This window comes from Gracilinanus agilis, chromosome 3 (assembly GCF_016433145.1).
Source record: "Gracilinanus agilis isolate LMUSP501 chromosome 3, AgileGrace, whole genome shotgun sequence".
NCBI lineage: Eukaryota > Metazoa > Chordata > Mammalia > Didelphimorphia > Didelphidae > Gracilinanus > Gracilinanus agilis.
In genome coordinates, this window is record NC_058132.1 from 173,902,284 (window position 1) to 173,925,244 (window position 22,961).

Here is a 22,961-nt window from a genome sequence, read left to right on the forward strand (position 1 = left end):
TACATCAGCATCACAGTTCCATTTGAACAAATTGGATAGCCTATCCTATAATTCAGAACTATGAAAATCATCTCATACTTTACTTTCATCAAGTTTACTATTCAGTAAAATTTTTTGTACCAACATTTTCAATACAAGCAATCATTCTTTTGTTTCCCAATGTTAAGCCACGGTATCTACACAGTCCCACTAAAAGGAAAAACTAAAAGTCAACAGCTTAACCTTTACAGAATCCATAGAAAATACTGCCTTTTAGTGCTTGGGTTTGTCGCTGCCGTCCCTTCTCGCCTTCATGAGTTGCTGCCCAAGATTTCGTCGAGATTGATGTCTTTCATCCAGTCGTCGTTGCCAGGCTCGGTTTTCAGTAAGGAATCTATGAAGTCGGAGTCACTATTCAGCGCTGGTCCCATGTTATCAGTCTGCGAGCTGAGAAAGTCAAACGCTAAGTCACTGCCGTGGTCAGTCCCTGGGAAGGCCCTGGCACTTTGGTTTGTAGCAGGAAAGCTGGTGGAGGACAGGGATGGTGCCTGAGAGATGCCTGTCCCGGCCTGATTCACGCCGGCTCCTGCCAGAGTCTGTGTGCTTAGCTGATTTGGTCTGAGAGTCAGACCTCTGAGCGACCCGAGAGTCTGCCCATTTAATGTCTGGCTCATTTGATTGACGGGTCTCATTTGCACTGCTGGTGTCAGCTGACTGGGAGGGGCCACGGCTCGCTGGGAAAATTGCTGGTTGCCGATGGCTCGCTGCAAAGACTGACTGGAAGCGTAGGCCGCGGCGGGCGGCACGGCCGGGAAACGCACTCCGCTTGGCTTCAGGGCCTCCTGCTGCTTGGCCGAGGCTTCTGGAGAGGCCCAGGTGGGTGCTGTGGTGCTGGAAGTGATCATGACATTCGGTGGTCTCTGGGCTGGGATGCTCGTGGCGCCGGGGTTCAAGTTTGGTCTCACTTGCTGGGAGCTGCCGATGGAGCCCGATCCAAAAGCGTTCACCGCGGTGTTAGCCCCGGGCCCCAGGGTGGAGGGCCGCAGCAGCATGGGGTTACTCTGACTGGCAATCATTTGGTTGGTGTTTCTATGCTGGGCCATGGGCGTCATTCCTGAAGTAACGCTGTATGTCCCCGATTGGTTGCAAGGCAGGTTTCCATAGATCCCGATGTTGCGGATGGCTGGTAAAGAAGGCATTCTTGTTCCTTGGGAAGTGGACAAGAGGTTGGAAGTTTGGGTCAAGATGCTGTGCGTGGAAACCGGGTTTGCCAAAGCGTGATTCGAGTTTAAACTCACTGTTGCTGAGCCTCCTAAGAAAAGAAAGAAAATGGCATCAGGACACATAATGGGCCAATCAGCTCCTCCCTTGTAGCCATATAGACTAGCCCACATACCATAAAAATAAATAAATATATAAATAAACACCTTAATTCTGGTGTTCCGTGGAAAGCTATAATAATTAAAACAATTGATGTTTCAATGACATCCTAACGTTTGCACAGTTTTACACTGATTACTTTATTAGAATTTCACACAAATCCTGTGAAGTAGGGACAGGTGTGAACATACCTATTTTATAAATGAGGAAACAGGTTCACCGAGAGGCTAAGGGATTTGCCCCGGGCCCCACACAGTTAGGCCGAATCAGAGGAGGGATATGAATCCAGGCCTTGATTTCAGATCCAGCATTCTGTTTACTGCTGCTTAATATGTAATCTCTGAGGATATGGTATAGCCAGTGTACATACAAGTTCCTTGGGCAAATCCCCAACTGGCTAACTCCCTATTCTAGGGAGAGCAGAAGATTCATAGATTCATAGATTGAAAGTTGTAAGAAAACCATAGAGATCATCTTGTCCTTTATTTAACAAATGAGAAAACCAAAGCCTAGATCTGTTCCAGGTCTCACAGTACGGGAGAGAGCTGGCATGTGAACCTTTGAATTAAAATACTTTTATCGTTCTTTCCATTTTACCATATCAATACTTGATTAGGAGAATCCAAGGACAACTAGGTTTCTACCTGTCTCTCCCATTTGATCTTCTATATGATTCTTTGCTCAGTCTCAAGTGATTTAAGCCATATACTTTTTCCCATCCTCTCTCCTTATTTAAACCCCAAATTTCCTTCAGAGCCCAGATTAAATACCACCTCCTCAGTGAAACCTCCCCTGATTATCTCAGCCCTCCATGATAGCTCTCTCCTATGCTAAAAATAACTGACATTTATATATCACATTAAAGTTTCAAAGGACTTTATATTTCTCTCCATGTATTCTCATTTGATTTCAAAAACTGCGAAGTCTGAAGCTACAGATAATTTTTCAGTCATGTCTAACTTTTGGTGACTATTTGAGGTTTTCTTGGCAAAGATACTGGTTTGCCATTTCCTTCTCCAGTTCATTTTGCAGATGAGGAAACTAAGGTAAACAGGGTTAAATGACTTGCCCAGAGTCACACAGCTAGTAAGTGTCTGAGGCTGGATTTGAACACAGCAAGATAAGTTTTCCTGACTTCAGGTCTGGCACTCATTCCATTGAGCCAACTAGGTACACACTACAGGTATTATTATTTTCCTTTTATAGATGAGAAAGTGACTTGGTCACATAGAGTGTTAAAAGGTGCATTCAAACCCAAGTCTTCAGGATTCCAAGTTCAGTGCTTTTCCCCTTATGTCATTCTACCTTATATGAACCTCTCTGGGGTCTGCTATCAATATTACTCCTTTGTCACTAAGTTTTGCTTTCTTCCATTGTTATTTACTTTTTCACGGTGAGTCTGGATCCTCTGCTAGATTTCTGAGATCAGAAACTGTTTCTTATGCTTCTTTGTGTGTTCCCAGTGTACGTTATAGGTACTCAACAAATGCTGGTTGTTTTTTATGATGATGAGGATGATAAGAAATGGAAGCAAAGCCATCACCACTATAGCTAAACACCTTGAACTATATGCCCTGCTAATGGTGGCTCAGGGCACCAGCTTTAGATACTAAGGCTGTAGTCATTTAAAAAACAATCAATCAGTCAACATTTATTAAGCACTTTTGATGTGCCTAGCACCTTGCTAAGTCCTGGGGGTACAAAAAGAGGCAAAAGACAGTCCCTGCCCTCAAGAGCTTACAATCTAATGGGGGAGACAACATGCAAACAAATATATATAAAGCAAGCTATATATAGCATAAGTAGGAAATAATTAAAAGAAGGAAGACACCGTAATCAAGAGTAATTGGGGAAGGTTTCTCATAGGAGGTGGTACTTTAGTTTGGACTTAAAGGAATCCAGGGAGATCAGTAGTTGGAGTAGGAATTCCAGGAATGGGTGATAACCAGAGAGAATGCCTGGAGTCAAGAGATGGAGTCTTTTGTTAATGGAGTTGCCAGAAGGCCAATGTCCAAGATTGAAGTTTACACATTGAGGAGTAAGGTGTAAGAAGAATGGACATGTAGGGAGTAGGTTATGTTATTAAGGGCTTTGAATACATAGGGAAGGTTTTATGGGAAAACTGAAAAACATCAGAAGGAGCCTCATGAAGTAGTCTAATTCGGTCCCTTCTAGGCAGTACTGTACTTTAAACCATCTGCCTTGATGAGGGCAGAATCTTCAAAACTGGCATAGTTAGATCATTCTCATAGTGAAATGGACTTAATAGTCACTTTAGAGAGTGTAAAGAGAGAGGCTGTTACTTTTCCAAAGGACCTTGTTATGTAAAAGACAGAGAGGCTGCTAACATAAACTCAAATTTATAGCAATGTATTTCATCACATATTTTAACAGAAGCCATCTAATCTCGTTAACTCCCTTTATAATAGTCATCAGTGATGTCTGACCATCAGTGGTCATTATCTTTCAATTATGGAAACATCAAATAGCTGAAAAAAGAAAATGAGCTTCAGTCTTGGGATAGAGAGCCTCTCCATTTTTGTGGTCATTGTGATAAGGTGGTAGACAAGGACACAGTGTGCAAAAATTCAGACGTGTTCATTTGAGTCATGGTACTCAATTTTGAGGGGCAGCTAGATGGCACAATGGATAGAGTATTTTCCCTGAAGTCAGGAAAATTCATCTTCCTGAATTCAAATCTGACCTCAGATATTCACTAGCTGTGAGACCATGAGCAAGTCACTTTACCCTGTGTAACTCAGTTTCCTCATCTGTAAAATGAACTGGAGAAGGAAACAGCAAAGCATTCCAGTAACATTGCCAAGAAAACTCCAAATGGGGTCATAAAGAGTCAGATACAACTGAAATGACTCAACGACCACAGCAAAACTTGATCTTTCTTTCCCATTCAGTAAATGAGTTGACATACTCATGGGAGGAACTGTGCCACATCTATATGAGCATTCTTGTGACAAACGAAAACAAAATCTACTCAGAGAAGGTACAGAGGGATTGAAGATAGTTTAATGTACTTTTTCCTTAGAAAAACGAATAAAGTGGTTGGTGGAATTGATTCATTCATAAAGACCCCGAATGATCGCAATGATTCTCAGATTTCAAGCAACAAAAGAAAGGAACCTCTGAAGGGGCAACAGTTCAACTTAATTCAATAAACATTTATTAAATGTTTTAGAATTTATTTTGTTATATATTTTTGCACATAATACATGTTCTATATTATATACTTATTTTAATATAATAATTTTGTTTTATATATTTACATATGTTACATTATATGTAATTGTATTATATACAATATGTCATATATAATTATATATATACACGTATATATATAATTATATATAACTGCGATGGCACCTTAAACTTAATACATCCCAAACTGAAACCATTTCTTGTAATCATAACCTGCAGAATGTAAACTCCTTGAGCATGGATTGTTTTATTTTGTCCTTTTTTTTTTCTTTTAATTTACAGTATCTAGTAGAGTGGTTTGCATCTGGTGGGGGCATTTAACAAATGTTGAATTACATTGAACTATTCCCCTACCTATTTCCTTTTATTGATTGGAATCTGGGAGTCATTTAAAACTTTTTCCTCTTCTTTTATCCCTTGCATCTAAATAGTTGCTAAGGCCTATTAAATCGAATTTACTAATATTGCTCATATTTACCCCATCCTCTCCACACATATTGCTACCACTGTGGTTTAGGCCCTCTTCATCTCTCATCTAGCCTAATGTATTTGTCTTCTATCTAGCATTCCTTTTTTATATTATATATTAAACACCTATCCCCCAATGTTCCTCGATTTTGTTATAAGTTCTATGAAAGTACAGATTGTGTTATTTTTTAATCTTTTATATTCCTGTTGCCCAACATTGTACATTGTATATAGTGGCAGTTTAATAATGTTTATTGAATTAAATTGGACTAGTGATCTAGTCTAATCAAATGAAATGGGGATGAAGATTATAGTTCTAACTTGGGTCAAAGTAAACAAATCTCAAAGGGAGGAATAAAGTAGATGCTATTCCCATAGTCAAAAATGAGTAATTTAGCGTTCTCAAGGATGCTTTGAAAAACCAGGGCCAAGTTTTAAAAATGAGAACATTTCCTTGAAATGTAGCAACTTTTACCAACCTTCCCTAGGATGTTTACATATGACAGATTATGTAGTTGGGTATGGAACAAAGAACAAATAAACCAGGAATTTAGGAGATGGGATTTTCTAAAGCACCCTAACATATATCAAGTACTTTAAAAATTCTGGTTGAACTAAATTAAAATGAATCAAAGTTTCAAAGGAATAATGGAGAGTAGAGGTAAGAATAGGTATGAAAGACTGACAGCAGATCTCAAAAAAAAATGTCAATAACTAGATTTTGGTAGAGTCAATGGTATAATGCAGTGATAGGCAAACTACAGTCCATGGGCCAGATATGGCCCCCTGAAATGTTCTATCCAGCCCTGTCACATTATTCCTAATCTGACAAATACAATGAGAAGGATACAATACAATGAAACTTAGAAAGAGTTGCCTTAGAAACAGACTGACAGATGAACATTTCTTTTCCTTTGGCCCCCTCTCTAAAAAGTTTGCCCATCACTGGTTAATGGATAGAATTAGACTTGGAATCATGGAGACAAGTTCACATCCTTCTTCTTACACTAGTAAGTGACCCTGGGGGACTCAGTTAATCTTAGGAACCCCTCTACAACTTATTTATTAAATCATAGATGGGTCATCAAGTAGGTTGCAGGAGTTCCCCTTGCAGAGGATAGCATAAATATTTCCTTCTATGGAGGAAAATTGAGAGGCAGTAAAAGATAAGATGATTTATACTTCAAAGGAGAAAAAAAAAAGCATGAAATACCCCAAAATGATTTTTTTTCTTTTTTACAGTTCTGAGTTTGACTTAATTTCACATCTACTTACCAGAATATTGGCTTGATGGTTGCATGTTGACCATGTTTCTTCTTTGGTCTTTGTAATCTGGGGGTGGCCTTGTCAAATGTCTGTTTATCTGATCTTGTGGAGCAATTTTTTCCTGAGAAAATGAAATAATATCAGCAAATGTTGGCAATTTATGTGACATTCTTCCTTCACTAATGGGATCGTGTGATCACAAAGATATAAAAATAATTTCAAAGCACAGATTTAATATCATGGATCCAAAACTGAACTCTTAATTGAGACAAGAATATTCTTCATTTCAATGGTCTTTCAGTAATGGCATAAAAGTTTCCCTTCTTTATAATCATTAGCATCTCTTATCTTTTCCTGGTTATTCTTCACAGCTCCTTTATCTTAGATTTTTATTTCTTTGAGAACATCTCCTCTTTGAATTTCTAAAGTGATCATGTTTCTAGTTCAAAGTTATATATGGAAAGAGACATGAATCTGGTTCCTTTATATTTGTGAATCTTTCTGGAACCTAAGAAGCCTAGAGTTATGAGAGGAAAGATGTGCTAGAAGAATGAATGTGTACCATCCTTCTCAATTCCCCAATACCCTTAATCTAAAGCCATGGATATTTTTCTGTTATTTCCTCACTCCTTAAAAAAAGTTGAATTATTTATTAAACTCTTAATATTTAATCTAACAAAGAGCCACTAGCTTGGGAACAGAGGACTGGAGCTCAAATTTCATCTCCACATTTTACTAATTTGGGCAAAAAACTTAATCTCTCTGGGCTTCAGTTTCTTTATTTATAAAATGAAGGGATTGGGATATATATATATAATATATAAGGTCCCTTCTAGTTCTAAATCTATGAATCTGGGAATTAACCACATGTCCTTAGCAATTAATTGCATTAATTTCAATGCATAATATGTAATAAAAACTTTTTGCTCAGTTTCTATGTCTCCTTTCTTCATTTATTACTTCTGTTATTGGTCACTTGATGATTTTGGAGAGATGGGGATGAGGGGTGCCTGGGAATTCAAAGGGGATAAGTCCCCAAAGTACTCCTTTGGCAGCTTTAGAGTTCCACAGAAGGAAGTAATCTCCATTTTAAGAAAGAAAATTAATTTTCCAATATTGTAGGAAATTCAACAAATTGGGTAAATTATAAGATATGGCCTATGAAATATAGATCCCATCTAAACTTTGTGTTTCCAGACATTTCCAGTTTTCAGAATGGACTTCGTCTACTAAAGAGGAAGGTAATCACTAAAATGACAGTAAATCCAATTCAAATTCTTGTTTCTAAGAAAAAAATCCCACACGTTTTAAAGTCTCATTGGTTTCAAGTAACTCATAAAATACAATTTTGATGATTTAAGTATAAATGAATCAGAATCATATTATGAGAATTTTAAAATATTGATACTGTATTATTCCTATATCAGGGTCCTAGACTAGAAAGGCTTCAATTAGTCTATTGACATTTACATTTCTTTTCTTCTTAAGAACTCCAAGGAATGTTTCTCCCAATAAATCCTGATTAATAGATAAGACTCTTCCTGGTAGGTATGTGATCCTCCCCCTCACCCCCTGCCGGTTCACCCATGGGCCTGGAGATGGATTGAGAGTCTTGATGAACTACTTCCTCATTATCTAATCAGCAATCAGAGAAGTCTTGGGTTGTCCGAGGGAGTAACTGGGTAATGAGCTCCCAAGTTTTTGTAGACCAGTATTTAGTATTTATAGACCAGTGTGAAGGAAATTCATGGTCTTTGATCATAGAGAGGATCATTGACCTATTAATTTTCTAGTTAAATGCCAACCTAATTAATAAATTGATATTCTCACTCCCAAACCAGTCTCTTAAATATTTTAGTTGTAACTATGGCTTAAATTTCTTTTAAATATGCATTTGTAAGTAAAATGAAAAAGTTTTGGCGAAGTCCTTTTTTTTTTAATGAACCTTAACTATCTTAGAAATAGTTTGTGCCTCTCAGTGAACCTGAAATGTAGCAATATTCATCCATTCTAGTTGAAACTACCATCCAGTCTTAGTTTGCCATTTCATGCCAACTTTCAGATTTCCCAAAATCCTTCCTTTAAGCACGTGCTCATAAATTTTGCTTGTGTACTTTGGTGTTCTTTTGTCTTTGTGTTATAGAATCACTGAATTTCAAAGTGAGAAAGGATTTTAGAAGCCGTCTTTTCCAGTCCACACCTGAATAGAAAGTCCCTTTACAATATGCCCTTAAAGTGATCATCCAGCCTCTGCTTTCAGACCTCCAGGAGTACCTAAAACTGTCAGAGGCAGCCCATTCATTTTTGTATAGCTCTAATTGTTTTAAAGATTTCTTTCAATCTACCTCCCTGTAACTATCCACTCCTCCCCACCCATACCATCTGGCAATGATTCTATTTCTGTTCTCTGGGGTCAAGCAGAGGGAATCAAATCCTTCATTCATACAACATTCTTTCAGATAGAAATTAAGTCCTAAAGTCTTCTCTTCTCCAGGCTAAGTATACCCAGTTCCTCTTATGTTGTAGTTTCCAGTCTCCTTTTTATCCCCCCATGTTGCCATTTTACTTTTCTTTAGCTGTGAGATCACAAATGAATTAATTTTATGGTGCTGGATTTGGCCATATTATTAACCTGCCACACTATCAGTAACCTACCTTGGATACACTCTTCCTTGGCAAATTCCTAATATTTGGCAGATGCCAAATCTAAAATGCCCAGAACTAAGCCTGGTATTTCAGATGTGGTCTGACAAGGCAAAAGACTGGTAAAGGTTAGATAATTGGGGTTAAGTGACTGAAGTCAGGGTCATCATGCAACTAGGAAGTATTTGAGGCCAAATTTGAATCCAAGACCTCCCATCTCCAGGCCTGGCTTTCTATCCACTGAGCCACGAAGTTGCCTCCATTATGTCTCTCTTTAGTCAAGGATTAAAGGTAGAGTTCCTTTTTGGTAAGAGACTTGCAGTTCCAAATTACAGACTCAATTTCATCTTTAGACTTATTACATACATACCCAACATGCATCCAAATATTCATATGGAGCTAGGTTAATCATCCATCTTTGGAAACCTAATTTAGGTGGTGCAATGGATAGAATGCCTGACCTAGTGTCAGGAAGACCTGAGTTCAAATTTGACCCCAGACACTTTCTAGCTGTGTGACTTTGAGCAAATAATTTAACCTGTGTTTGCCTCAGTTCCCTCAATTGTAAAATGAGGTAATAATGACACCAACCTCCTCCGGTTGTTGTGAGAATCAAATATTACAATAATTTTTGAAAAGCACTTAGCGCAGTGACTAACACAGAGCAGATACTTAATAAATACATGTTTCCTTTCTTCTTTTCTTTAGTTGTGAGACCACAAATGAAATGATTTTATGATGCCAGCTTTGGCCATTTGGAAGGTATTCTGCTTTCTTTCAAAGGGGAAACTTATGGTCTGGGCTAAAGTTACAGTACACAGGGTACACACCTATGACCATAGGCCAGAAACATCTGTCTACTCTTCAATGTTTCCAAATGTCCAATTTTTATAACAGTTATAGCAGTTTAGAGGCTTTGAAAAATCTGATCAACCCCATGACTGACCTCTGAAGGATTAATGAGGAAGCAGAATATCTGCCTCCTGACAGAGAGGTAATATGCTCAGAATGTAGAATAAGATATATATTTTGGAACCTTTCCAATTTGGTTTGCTCGACTATGCATAGTTGTTACAAGAGTTTTCTTTTTCAAAGAGAGGAGGAAGTTGGGAAAGAGAAAATGCACTTTTAATTTAAAATTAAATCACATATTAATTTAAAAAATTTTAAAAGTAGTCAACAGGGACAGCTAAGTAGCACTGGGGATAGAGTGCTGGGTCTAGAGTCAAGAGGATCTGGGTTCAAATCTGCAGCAGATACTTCCAAGTCGATGACCTTGACAAGTCACTTAACCCCAACTGTCTAGCCGTTACTGCTCTTGAGTCTTAGAATTGATACTAAGACAGCTAGTAAGGATTAAAAAAAAATAGAACACAATTTCCCCAATAGGAAACAGGTGGACCCTCCCTAGCACTCCAAGCTTAGCAGAAAGAGAAGAGGGCTTTCTTCAGCTGCCATATCTATGATATGGCCAGAGCCAACACTGTGAAATCAGTTCATTTGTGAGCACACAGCTAAAGGAAAAGAAGAAAGGAAACATGCCCCCCAAGTCATCCCCCAGTGAATGGAGTAGAGAGAATGTGACATTTGCCATCATACTCTGAGATTAGATACTCACCATACTATTTGATGCCTGCATGATCTTAGGCAAATCATTTCACCTCTACTGTGTTCATTTTATTCATTTGTAAAATGAGGAAAGTAGAGTAAAAGTCCTCTAAATTATTTCCTAAATTCTTCCTAAATCTATGATATATAAGCCTTTTGGATGATGGTGGCCCCTTGGCCATTCACAACTGGGGCCATACTTGAAAGCTTTCCAGTCTGACAGGGTGGCAAAGGAAACAAAGCTTGCACTCTGTAGACAGAATCTTTAACAACCTAGGGGCCATCTCTACTCTGTGGTGAGGTAATGTAATAGAACTATTATGTTTTTAGAGTAGATCTAGGAGCCAATCCCCATTGCCCTCTTTTTTTAAGCAGGCCTATTTAGAAGAGCAGTGTGGAATTTGGAACAGCAAATTGAAGTTCCGGTTTGGAGTCTTGGGCTTAAGTCTTGCTTCTGATTCATACCAGCTGTGTGACCCTGGGCAAGGCATTTAACTTCCCAGTGACCCAGGTAAAACTGAAGGATCTTAAGTTGCAGGATGGTTCCCTATCTGCATTAACAGAAGGCATTTCCATATTGGGAGCTCAGGTCCTTGAAAGAAAAAAAAGAACTAATTTGGCTAAACTAGTATATAAGTGCTACTCCTTTTCTTATGTCATGCACAGAAAGCCTTCTCAGAGGGAATAAAAACCAAAGAATAATTACATACCTGGGAGAAATGCTCTGCAAAATAGTCTCAGATCTAGTCTTGCCAAGCTGATTAAAATGATTATAAATCACATGCAAATAAAAAGTACCATCAGAGATTATTTCTTCCTTGGATTTATTAAAACCACACCCAAATTCAATAAATAGCTTCCAGATAATGACAAGTGTGTACCCCCTTTAAAGTCATGCAAAGCGGCTTCATTCTTATTAATGTATTACAACTTAAAACTTTGTCCTTTGCAATTAGAGCCCTGTGGGAGATAGGAAATTGCAAGGAAATGAACCCTTTGTGGAAAATATCTTGCCTTCAATTCTTTGCTACAATTAGAATAATGGAAGAGAGAGAGAGAGAGAGAGAGAGAGAGAGAGGAAGAGAGAGAGAGGAAGAGAGAGAGAGAGAGAGAGACAGAGAGAGAGAGAGAGAGAGAGAGAGAGAGAGAGAGAGAGAGAGAGAGTTAGAGTTAGTTTATTACGTCTTCATGAGGTGCCAAGCACTGGGAGATAAATACCAGGATAAAAATGATAGTCCTTTCCCTATAGAAGTTCATATGCTAATGGAGGAAAATGGTATAAGAAGAGGAACTGAAAAGTAGGAGGTGGGGGACAGTAATAAGATGCCTATGTGGGAGCAAGACTGCTGGCAAAGAGAAGTTTGGATATCACACAGCGCAGCCGTCATTCAAATGCAGGGCCTCTAAACCCAGAATTACTGCATTATTCTGAAGTACCAAACTATTCTTTATAATTTTTGCTACTCTGGGCTTCCATGAAAGTCTTACTCTGATGCATGGAAATGCTTGGATTTTTGAAGTCAACAGTCAAAAAGCTCAGTGGGTTGAGAGCCAGGCCCAGAGAGAGAGGTGGTCTTGGGTTGAAATCTGGCCACAGACGTTTCCTAGCTATGTGACCCTAGACAAGCCACTTAACCCCCATTGCCTAAGCCTTACTATTCTTCTGTCTTCTAACCAATGTACAGTATTGATTCTACAATAGAAGGTTAAGAGTTTTTTTAAAAAAAAAGTGCCTATGATACAAAGAAAGGAAAAAATCAATCACTGCTGTCAAGGAGCTGACAGTTTGATGAGGGAGACTATATGTAAATAACTCTATACAAACAAAATATATTCAGGATAAATTGGAGATAATCTCAGAAGAAAGGCACTAACATTAAAGAAGGCCATCAAAAGCTTCTTACAGAAAGTGGGATTTTAGCTGGGACCTGAAGATAGCCAAGGAAGCCAGAAACTAGAGATGAGGAGGGAGGAAATTTCAGACATGGGAGATAATCAGTAAAAATGCCTGGAGTTCAGAAATAGAGTTCAAGGAACATTAAGGAGACCAAAGAACATGGGAGATATAGATATAAGAAGCCTGGAAAGACAGGAAGGGGCAGGTTATGAAAGATTTTAAAAGCCAAACTAAAGATTTTATATTTTATTCTGAAAGTAGGGAGTCGCTGGAGTTTATTTATTAGAAAGTGATAGTCAGACCTTTAGGAAAATCAGTTTGACAGCTAAATGGAAGATAATGAATGGAGTGGGAAGAGCCCCAAGCCAGGGAGACCATCCAGAGGGTTATTCCAGTTGTATAGGCATGAGGTGATAGGGGCTTGCATCAGGGCAGTGTCAGTGTCAGAGGAGTTGGGAGTGAATTTGAGAGATGTTACAAAGTTGGAATCAACAGGTTTTGGCAACTGATTGGATTGGGTGGGGGGGTGGGGTGAGAAAGAATGAGGAGTTGAAGATGACACATAGGCTATAAGCTAGAATAGCTGAGAGGATGGCAAGTGATCTCAACAGTAATAAGGAAGTTAGAGGGGAGGGTTGGGGGAATGGGAATAGATAATGAATGAGTTCAGTTTTAGATAGGTCATTTTCACGATGTTTTAGAGTCATCCAGTTCAAGACATCACATAGGTAATTGGACATTAGACACTGGAGTTCAAGAAAGGGGTTAGGGCTGGATGAGTAGATCTGAGAATCATCAGTAGAGAGAGGATCATTGATTCTGTGGGAGCTGATGAGACCAAAGTGTGAAGTAGTATATAGGTGGAAGAGAAGAGGGTTTTGTCTAGAGAGTAGCTTTGTTTTCATTTGTGTATTATCCTTAAAAGTACTGTTCTTTGCCCTTGGAGCTGAAGAAGTAGGAAATTACAAGGGTATGAGCTCTCCATGGAAAATGTCCTTCCTTCAAGCTTTGGCATGTCCAAAGGGAGAGGCCAAACCCAGCAGCTTCACTGTAGAGCTCTTAAAGCAGAGGCTGGAGAATCACTTATTGGCAATATTGGAGCAGCGATTCTTTTTTGGGCACAGATTGGATTAGATTCTGGCCCCTGAGTTGCTTTCCAACCCTGAAATGCTGGAATTCAGTGACTATGCATTTATCATCCAAGGATTGGCTGGGCTAAGTGCAGAGATGCTCATAATGAGACTGCTGACCACCGGGAAAGGAATGGTTTTTGGCCATAGCAATTCAGGAAGACCTCCAACCAAGGTGTGAAATGGTTGTGTGGGTACAACCACACAAATGAAGTCATGGAACCTGCAAAGTGCAAAAGTAGAAGCAAAGAGCCAAGGGGTCATTTAATCAAATCCTTTATTATTATCATTCTTTCTTTTTTAAATCGTTATTTTCTTTCTTAGTAACAACTCTGAGACAGAAAAGCAAGGGACTTGAGTGACCTGCCCAGACTCACCCAGACTTAGCTGTCTCTCTATTGTTATCATTCTTAAATTTAGTGGTTATGGGGGTATTTTTAGTGAATCATTTTTTCCCTTTCTTTTCTTTTTTCTTCTTCCTCTTCTTTAAGTGGTTCAGCTTATGAAGCAGGAAGCTAATATAGCCAGGGCTTTCCCAGTTATGAGGTATAGAAGAAATTAATTAGGCAATGTAAAACATTTTATTTTATTCTACTCTCTCATGGATATTATACTCTATTAATGGGTTATTATTAAATTTTTAAAATCCTTTTCCTCTTGCAATTAGACAGGAGATCTGAAGCAGAAACAAAAGAACTGATATAATTTTAGTTTTCATTAATAGAAGTAGAGTAGCCAGGACTAGGGGGGGACTACAATTGCTATACTCTGTCTTGGCTGGATTGGAGCATCAGGCTTAGTTCTGGGTGTTATATGTTAGGAAGGGCATTGATAAATTGGACCATATCTAGAAGAGGACAACCAGGATGGCAAAAACCCTCATGGCCATGTCAGAAATAATACTAATAGTAATCATATGAATAACCTAGGCAGTAAATAGAGTGCCAGAATGGGAATCTAGAAGACTTGAGCTCAAATTTGAACTCAGACACTTACCAGCTATGTGATCCTGGAAAGTCATTTAACCTCTCAATTTGCCTCAGTTTCTTCATCTGTAAAATGCGGAAAATAATAGCACCTACCTTTCAAGGTTGTTGTGAGGATCAAGAGATAATAACTGTAAAGTTCTGTAAAATGCCTGGCACCTAGTATGTGCCATGTAAATGTTAGTTGTTATTATTATTAATAACAATCATTCTAATAATAAGTAGCATTTACATAGACTCTCAAGGTTTGTAAAGCACTTTTCATATGTTACCTCATTTGGTCCTCACAACAACCCTGTGAGATAAGAATCAGTTGGAGGAAAACCTTCAATCAAAAGCTGGATAACTAACTAGTTGTTGGGTATGTTCCAGAAAGGATTCTAGTCCCAGTATAAATAAGGTTGGACTAAGGAGCCTGTCAAAGATGATCTTGCAAAGAGAGAAAAGGAAGATGATGGAGAATAGATGAGGGGTTCCTCAGTTGTAGGAAACAAACGGTTTTAAAGTGCCTACTAAGTGCCAGGCATTGCACTAAATGTCTTACAAATATCTCATTTTATCTTTACAGCAACCCTTTGAGGTAGGTGCTATTGTTATACCCATTTTACAGATGAATATACTGAGGCAAATTGAGAGATTAAATGATTTGCTCAGGGTCACATAGCTGGTAAGTGTCTGAGTTCAAATTTGAACTCAAGTCTTCTAGACTTCTAGACAGAGGCAGAGAGGCTAAATGACTTGCCCATGGTTACAGGACTAATAAATATCTGTGGCAAGATTCGAATTCAGGCCCAGAGCTCTATTTGTTGCATTACCTAGCTGCCTAGGAGGGGATGGGGTCCAGAGCACAGATAGAGGGTTAGCTGTTGAGGGAAATAAATGAGAGAATGTCTATAAAAATAAGACTTGGGAATTGTGTGAGGAATTGGCTGGGGGACTATGGAAATCTCATAGTCTCATAAGTTTCCTCTCCTATCTAATGAGATCTCAAATAATTTCAAAGAGAAAGTGTTTCATCTTAGTTTTAATTTCTGTTAGCAATAATCCAAGCCAAGATGATAGAATAGCAAGAATTTGTGAGCGCCATATCTCCCTCCTCAAACTCTTCTAAACAGATCTAGAGAATAGATCAGATAGAATCTTCAGTGGGAAAGCCAGATTCGTTTTTCCAATCTAGGTTGGCATAGGAAGATAGAGTGGGTTATGGACACCAGGGATGGGTCTGGCCAGGAGTGTGAACAAGGGCAGCAAGAAAAAGTCCCAGACTTATACTTGGGCACAATCTCATGCAAGATGCCAACTGGCAGATTTTTTGCCTCAAAACCAGATCCAGGCCACAGATCAAGGGTGGACTGAGGAAAGGACCTGTGCCCAGGAGTGAGGAATGGCTCCTGGTGAGAGCTTGTGTATAAGAAAAAGGAGGAAATTCAGAAGCAAGCAGGAGCAGGTGGATTCACACTGCAAGCAGAGCAGAGTTTCAGTTCTAGCTTTTAGCCCAATTTGAAACTGGTAGAGGAATAATCAGGGCAAGGATACCAAATTGAGGAGATTCCTGAAGTTTTATCAACCTGAAGTAACAGAGCTTCCTCACTGGCTGAGAGTGGCTGAGCCCAATAGTAGTATGGATCTGATGTTCAGACCCAGACCCAGGTCAGGAACTTGCAGAGATCAGACCAGGGGTCCACTGATCAGACTTTGCCCAGGAGCAGAGCACTGAAAACAATTTTCTTTGCCCAATATGAGGCATGTGATTGAGAAACAAAATTCTGGCTTTGTCATTACTCCTAGTGTAACCTAAGATCCTTGAAGGCAGGGTCTCTTGTTTTTGTTTTCTGGATCCCCAGTTCTCAGGGCAGTGCCCTGCAGCTTACTGAATATTTATCGAATTGAACTGATTTGCTCCCATTCCCTATTGAAATACACTTGGATCAGAGCTATTCTGAAGCTTCTATCCCTTCTGCTGCCCACAGGAGAGAAACAATCTCAGTTCTTCCAGGGAACCTGCAAAGCCTGCTTATTATTTGAGGTCTTCAGACATTCCTGGGCTGGGCTGGGCTGTTTAGATGAAGGTGCAATGAATTTCAATAATTTTGTCTCTGGATAAAGTAATTTTTCTTTCCACTGCTCTGTATGTCCAGATTTGGTCTCTCCCAACCCTGGAACTGTGAGGCTCACCTTATTGCTCCCAGAGGACTCTGGGCAAAGGACAAGGAGCTTCAGGAGACTAAATAAACAAATGCATATGGGACTACCATACCTCCCACAGTTCTGGGAAAAAACTGGTCTGAAGGAGGAAGTCAGGAAGAACACTTACTACATCTGCAAGTATGTGCTGCTGAAGGAGGAGATGCTGTTTCTGCTCCATGAGCTGCCTCTGGATAGCCTGCTTCTTCTCCATCAGTTGCTGATTCAACATCGATTGCTGGGAGTTCATGTAACTACTTCCAGTGTTTGGATTCGAGCAAGAAGTGGAACTTGGACAGGGGCCTGTGTTCTGGCTTACCACAGAGTGTTGATCCTAAAGAAATAAAAGAAAAGGGGAGGGGGAGAAAGGAAAGCTACTGTGAATTAAGGGGAAGAATGTTCCCAAAGATCATGAGCTTAGCTTTTACAAATTTTCATCTTGTTAAACATCAAGCTGGACTAATGGAGTGTAACTCACAGAATTGTTTTTTAAAGGTAGGAGGAATGACCACAGGCATTACAAATAATAGCAAGAAAAGGCATAGTTAGTAAACTAGGGCTTTCGTGGACAGGCCAAGCTCCCAGGTGACTCTTATGGTGAAAGCTCCACCACATTCCACAAGGCAGTTATGGGCTCTCAAAGAAAACTCAGATAGAAATTTATGGTAGTGTCAGCAAGTGTTCAGAAACCTTGTTCAGAATTGTGTAAGGACTCTATTCTTTATATGTGTGTGTGTATGTATATATATAATATGACACATATTATATATATACATACATATATATACATACAGTCAGTTGAATTCTGTTTTAATTAAAAACCCAAGGGGCAACAAGCTAATTTTTGTTATAGTACAATTATACATGGCTCTTAGCAGACAGCAGGGAATCTGTAAGGTATATATATAATATGTATTTTTTTTTTACCCTCATCTTCCATCTTAGAATCAATACTGTGTATTGGTTCCAAGGCAGAAGAGCAGTAAGGGCTAGGTTAAGTGACTTGCCCAGGGTCACACAGCTGGAAAGTATCTGAGTTCAGATTTGAACCCAGGATCTCCCATTTCTAGGCCTGGCTCTCCCTCCACTGAGCCACCCAGCTGCCCCTAAGGATTCTATTCTTGTGCTTAACAGTCATACATGTACAGATTCAGCAATGGAAATAACTGTGTGGTCTAAATGTGGACTGTTTTTGATAGAGGCCATGCCCCTAAAATTATTATCTCTTTGTAACATGCAATATAATACCTAACATGATATATAACACACATATGTCTGGACCTGTAAGGGGAGACAGATGGGCCAATTTATTGGACAAGCTGGGCTGGGTTGGGATCATGGGTGCATGAAGGAAGCAGGGAAGAAGCCAATAGAGAGAGAAAGATGGAAGATTAGAGAGAAATCAGGGATGATAATGGGCACCATCTGTTGGAGACGATGGGATGGGATCAAAGGTACATGATCCTTACAGAGGGTAGTAGTAATAGAGGGTTTGGCCTTGGCCAGGAGGAAGGCTACCTCATCACAGAATGAAGGAAGAGATAGTGGGGGATAATGGGAGAAGGCTGTGAGATGGGGAAAAGAGGGAGCTCTTGGGCAATGGTTTCAATTTTTCTCGGTGAAATAGGAGGCAAGCTGCTCGGATGAGAGGGCTGGGGCAGTGGGGCAGGGGGTCATGAGAGAGGCTTAAGGAATGACAAGAGATGTCAGTCAATACATTTCATCCTATATAGATCTACAAGTTTTCTACAACGTATACTCATAGAGGGTTGTCTAGGACATTTAAGCGGCATGCCCGTGGCCACATAGCCAGTAAGTCACAAACAGGACTCAAACCCTTGTCTTAACTCTGAGGATGGGTGATTATTCATGTTGTGGTGTGCTGCTTCTCATTATGGGTATGAATGTGCCTACACACACACACACACACACATACACACACACACACACACACTCACACATCAAAATGTGTCAAAAATCTACATTAAGATTTTATATAAAATCTATTTGTGGGAATATAAGGACTTATATTTGGAGAAGTTACTTTAAAAATTAGATGGTTGTCATCTCTAAATTTAGGAGGTTGTATTAGATGATATCCCTTTAAATTGCCTTTCAGATCTAAAGCTCCCCACTCTTATGATTGGTGTTATCAGTCTGGACATTTTCTTTAATGGGACAGTTCTTAACCATTTGATGAATTCTTTTTTTTTTTTAAACCCTTACCTTCAGTCTTGGAATTGGTACTAAGCAACAGTTCCAAGGCAGAAGAGCAGTAAGTACTAGGCAATTAGGGTTCAGTGACTTGCCCAGGGTCACATAGCTAGGAAGCGTATGAGGTCAGATTTGAACCCATATCCTCCGGAGTCTCTATCCACTGAACCACCTAGCTGCCCCCATTTGATGCATTCTTATTCTATAGGATTTTTGTCTCATCTTCCTATAAATTCTCTATAGAATCTCTAACCAGAAAGCATCCAGTTCTTTTTAGTATCTTGAGCACCAATGCAGCTATCCATCACTGCCTTTCTCAGTTTATTACAGGATTATAGGAGCATAGATTTAGAGCTGAAAGGAAATTATTAATTATCTACTGTATATACAAGGTACTCTGTTAAGAGCTTTACAGATATCTCATTTAGTTCTCACGATAACCCAGGAAGGTAAGTGTTATTATTCTCTTTTTATAGTTGAGAAAATCGAGGCCAACAGAGGTTAAGTAGCTTGCCCAGTGACCAGATTTGTACTTGGGTCTTCCTGATTCTTGTGATCTATCCATTGTGCCACCTAGTTGCCTTCATGAGTTTAAAGCAAACTGAAATTTATGGAGGTACTGAGAGATAAATAGAGATAAACAAGAAATAATCCTTTTCCTTCAAGAGATTTCTTGGTAGGGAGGTAGCATGTACACCAAGAATTTTGGCTCTTAGAATCTTCCATCATCTGATTGCATCCTACCTGCCCAACTTGATCTTGGACTGCTCCCCTTCTTATAAGTACAATCCAGGCGAAGATAACTCCAGAATTCCCTGCCTCTTCACAACACAGTCCCACTTTCCCCACCTCAATGCTTTTACTAAAGTAATTCCCCAAGCTCACAGTGTTTACACCTTGTCTCATTTGGTTCTGCCTTATGAGGTCATCCATCCTTCTGGATCTAGTGCCTGGATCCAGAATGGCACAGATCTAGAGGAGGGAGGAAAGGGCACATGAGAACTACCATCAAAAGAAGCTCTCTTTGGTGTTTAATGAAACCAAGGGCTTTTCTACTTTGTCTTTGTGCCAAAGATTACTTCCCATCCTGAACTTCTATCCTCGGTCCCCCCCCAAGCTCCCCAACCTCCCTTTTCCCTCTATATCCCTTTCACTTGATGTTACCTTTTGGGCCTCTGAGCCAAACCAGTCTGTCCTCTGATAAGAGAAGCCAGGTAACCAACAGGCAGCCCAGATGCCCCCTTATCCATGAAATGAAGCTTCCTGGAGGACCTCAGTTAATTCCCATTTTTCCTTCCCTAGAGCTCTCTTAATGCATTTCCTCATCTTATATTTTAATTATATCTATTCATGCAGTGTAATATAAAGAACACTAACTCCAGAGTCAGAATACTTGACTTCAAAGCTGACCTGTGATCTTTATTGACCTTTGTGATATCTAGCAAGTCACTTAAACTCTTCAGGCTTCAACTTCCTCATATAATGGGTGGGTGACACCAGACAGTTTCAGAGTTCCCTTCCCAATCTAAGTCTGTGATGTTATAATCTCCTATGTCTTATCCCCAGATCTCTGTTTTACACACAGGAGTGACACTTTTCTGGAAAGATTACATGTTAAAGGTATGAAATACTATTAGAGTTCTGGGGCAAGAAAGATTTTTTTCTGGCCATGGAGTAGGGGATGTGGTTAGAAAGGGAAGGAGGAGAAGGTAGATAGGAGTGTTGATAGTAGAATTCTACCATTCGATGGAATACAATTCTGAAATGTCACATTCCTCTAAGATTTATAAAAGAGTCATCTTCCAAGAAACCCGATGTCATCTTCCCTCTACACCAAAACAGATGGACAGTGCTAAATTTAGTCTTGTTCTTTTTCTATCCCCGTATATAAACCAACAAATATTTTCCGTCTTTTTTTTTTCCTGAAGCCATGTTCTACAAGCTGTGCCTACTGGAAATGCATAATAAGGGTAACAGAAGGAGAAGGAGGGCACTGTTTGAATATGAAGAACCAAAGATACCACCAGGATGAAGGAAGGAGAAAGATGAAGAAATGAGAGAAGAGTTTTATTTTGCCAGTCTGGAGAAAGCATATAAACATCAAAAGCTTCTCCCCAAGAAAACCTTATGGGCCTTAACAAAAACACTGTACACATTCTTTCAATTGAGGGAAGAATTCTGATTTAGCTGTTGCTACATTTTTTAGCTCTTACGTTAAATGTGAAACACAAAACACCTCCTTCCACAGGCTTGCAGCTCTTGCCAAGATGTTGTGCAAACTTTGGTACATAAAATATTTTGAAAGAAAAAATATGCTACAATGGATTGGCTTTGATTTCCATATTCAGCTCACTCTTGCCTTAAACCCTGCCCACGTGTATCCAGAATTAATAGAAGTCATCTGTTCCTCCCCCTTGCACACATTTCCTCTTGATAGGTTATGGGAGCCTTCCTAAAAATGACAGACCCTCACAGATGCAAGTATTTTTAAAAATGAATTAATCTATCTGCACTCATGTTATCTATTAAATGATAAAATAGCCAGTTTGCTCTAGCAGCTGGGGCAAAAGATTGATTGGGGGCAGAGAGTCCCCATGTGACTGGTTCAAATCATGAATCTGGAATTGTATTCTATTTCATGCTTTGGTTCTGTTTTTTGTAGCCCATGAAATTATAAGATATGACTCTGACATTTAAAATGGGTTTCTGGTCTTTCTTGCTGGAGCTTTGTGAGCAAAGTTCATCACCAATGTGCGCTCATTCGTGGAGATTCCCCCTCACCCCAAATAAAGGAAACAAACCCCTCAGAAATCTTGAAAATGCTTTTAAGGTTTTAATTAATCAAGTCACTGGGGTAGGTTGGTATTCCAAGTGGGTAAATCTCTAAAGTATAAACCAGGCTAGTAATAGCTTTTTTAAGAGTAATATCTTTTTTAAATTTAAAAAAAAAACTGCAATTTAGAGTAAGACTTAGGCTAACACAGACATATATGTGTCTTTTTATGGTCTGGCAGTAACCAACTTTGTTTTTAGTGCAATAGATTGCCCAGTCAGGGTGGGCAGTTCCCCGAAGTGACTTGTGACCTATGTATCACATACACAGAGGAAGATGTGATTTGTTGAGAGACTTCAGCATCACAGTGCTGCATAGCTGCTTAAGGGGTCAGAGATTTCAGCTTTGTAGAGACCACTGAGAAAATGCAAAAAGACTTTTTGAGAGAAGCAAATGAAATCTTTTCAATGACAGGTGGGAGATCTCCCCAAAGTCATGTGGTAAAGCCAGTCTCCTACATATTCCATAACTTTTAGCACCTGCAGCTCTAGAGGCTAAGAGTTGATGTTTTGAAGGAGATTGTGCTCTTCTGTGTTGGTCTGGGAGTTTCTTATTCAGTTGAAGAGCTCATCTTCTTTGAGTAGTCTTTCTACTCTAATTCTAATCTGTAAAACGTTCACAATTTCTATATTCTTCTTGCTTGGAGAAATGGGTTTGTTTACTCTTTGTGATTATTTTAATGTCCCAATCTTTTGGTGTAAGGGATCTGTTACTAAAATTAAGCTAATTTATCATTCCTCTGAAAGAAAGACATTTATCCTGAACCTGTAAAGAATCATTCTCCTATATGATGTGAGTGAAATACCTGTCTGGGACATAGGAGAGTGAAGGAGTGAACATTTAGCCATGGCCATCTTTTTGCTCCCCAAAAAGGGAGATGGGACAGATAAGAACTCAGGTCAGATTATCAGTCATGCCAAATGCGGGTCAGCTAAATTTATGTTAGAAAGAAACGTCCACACATTTATATCACTAATATATATCATTGATTCTCTGTTTTGCAAGAGTGGCATGAAGGAGGAAAGATCAAGAGATAAATGCAGCATCCTGAAGGAATGACTTTGGAGGAGACTATAAAACTGTATCACATTTTCAGAGATTCCCATAGGTTTACTTGGCGAAATCTGACTGAGTGAGTTAAATCTTTTTGTGTATCTTCA

At 39.3% G+C, this 22,961-nt stretch overlaps 1 protein-coding gene across 1 annotated transcript in view; it reads right to left on the bottom strand.

Annotated features, from left to right (window-relative positions):
• Positions 1–290: 290 nt before the first annotated feature.
• MAML2 (mastermind like transcriptional coactivator 2) overlaps positions 291–22,961 on the bottom strand; it is a 154,539-nt gene continuing 131,868 nt past the window's right edge. The window contains exons 4-6 of the mRNA XM_044669003.1: positions 16,885–17,088; positions 6,316–6,427; positions 291–1,291 (exon numbers count right to left, since the gene is read on the bottom strand). Coding sequence (XP_044524938.1) covers positions 291–1,291; positions 6,316–6,427; positions 16,885–17,088 — 1,317 coding nt within the window. The remainder of the gene's footprint in view (positions 1,292–6,315; positions 6,428–16,884; positions 17,089–22,961) is intronic.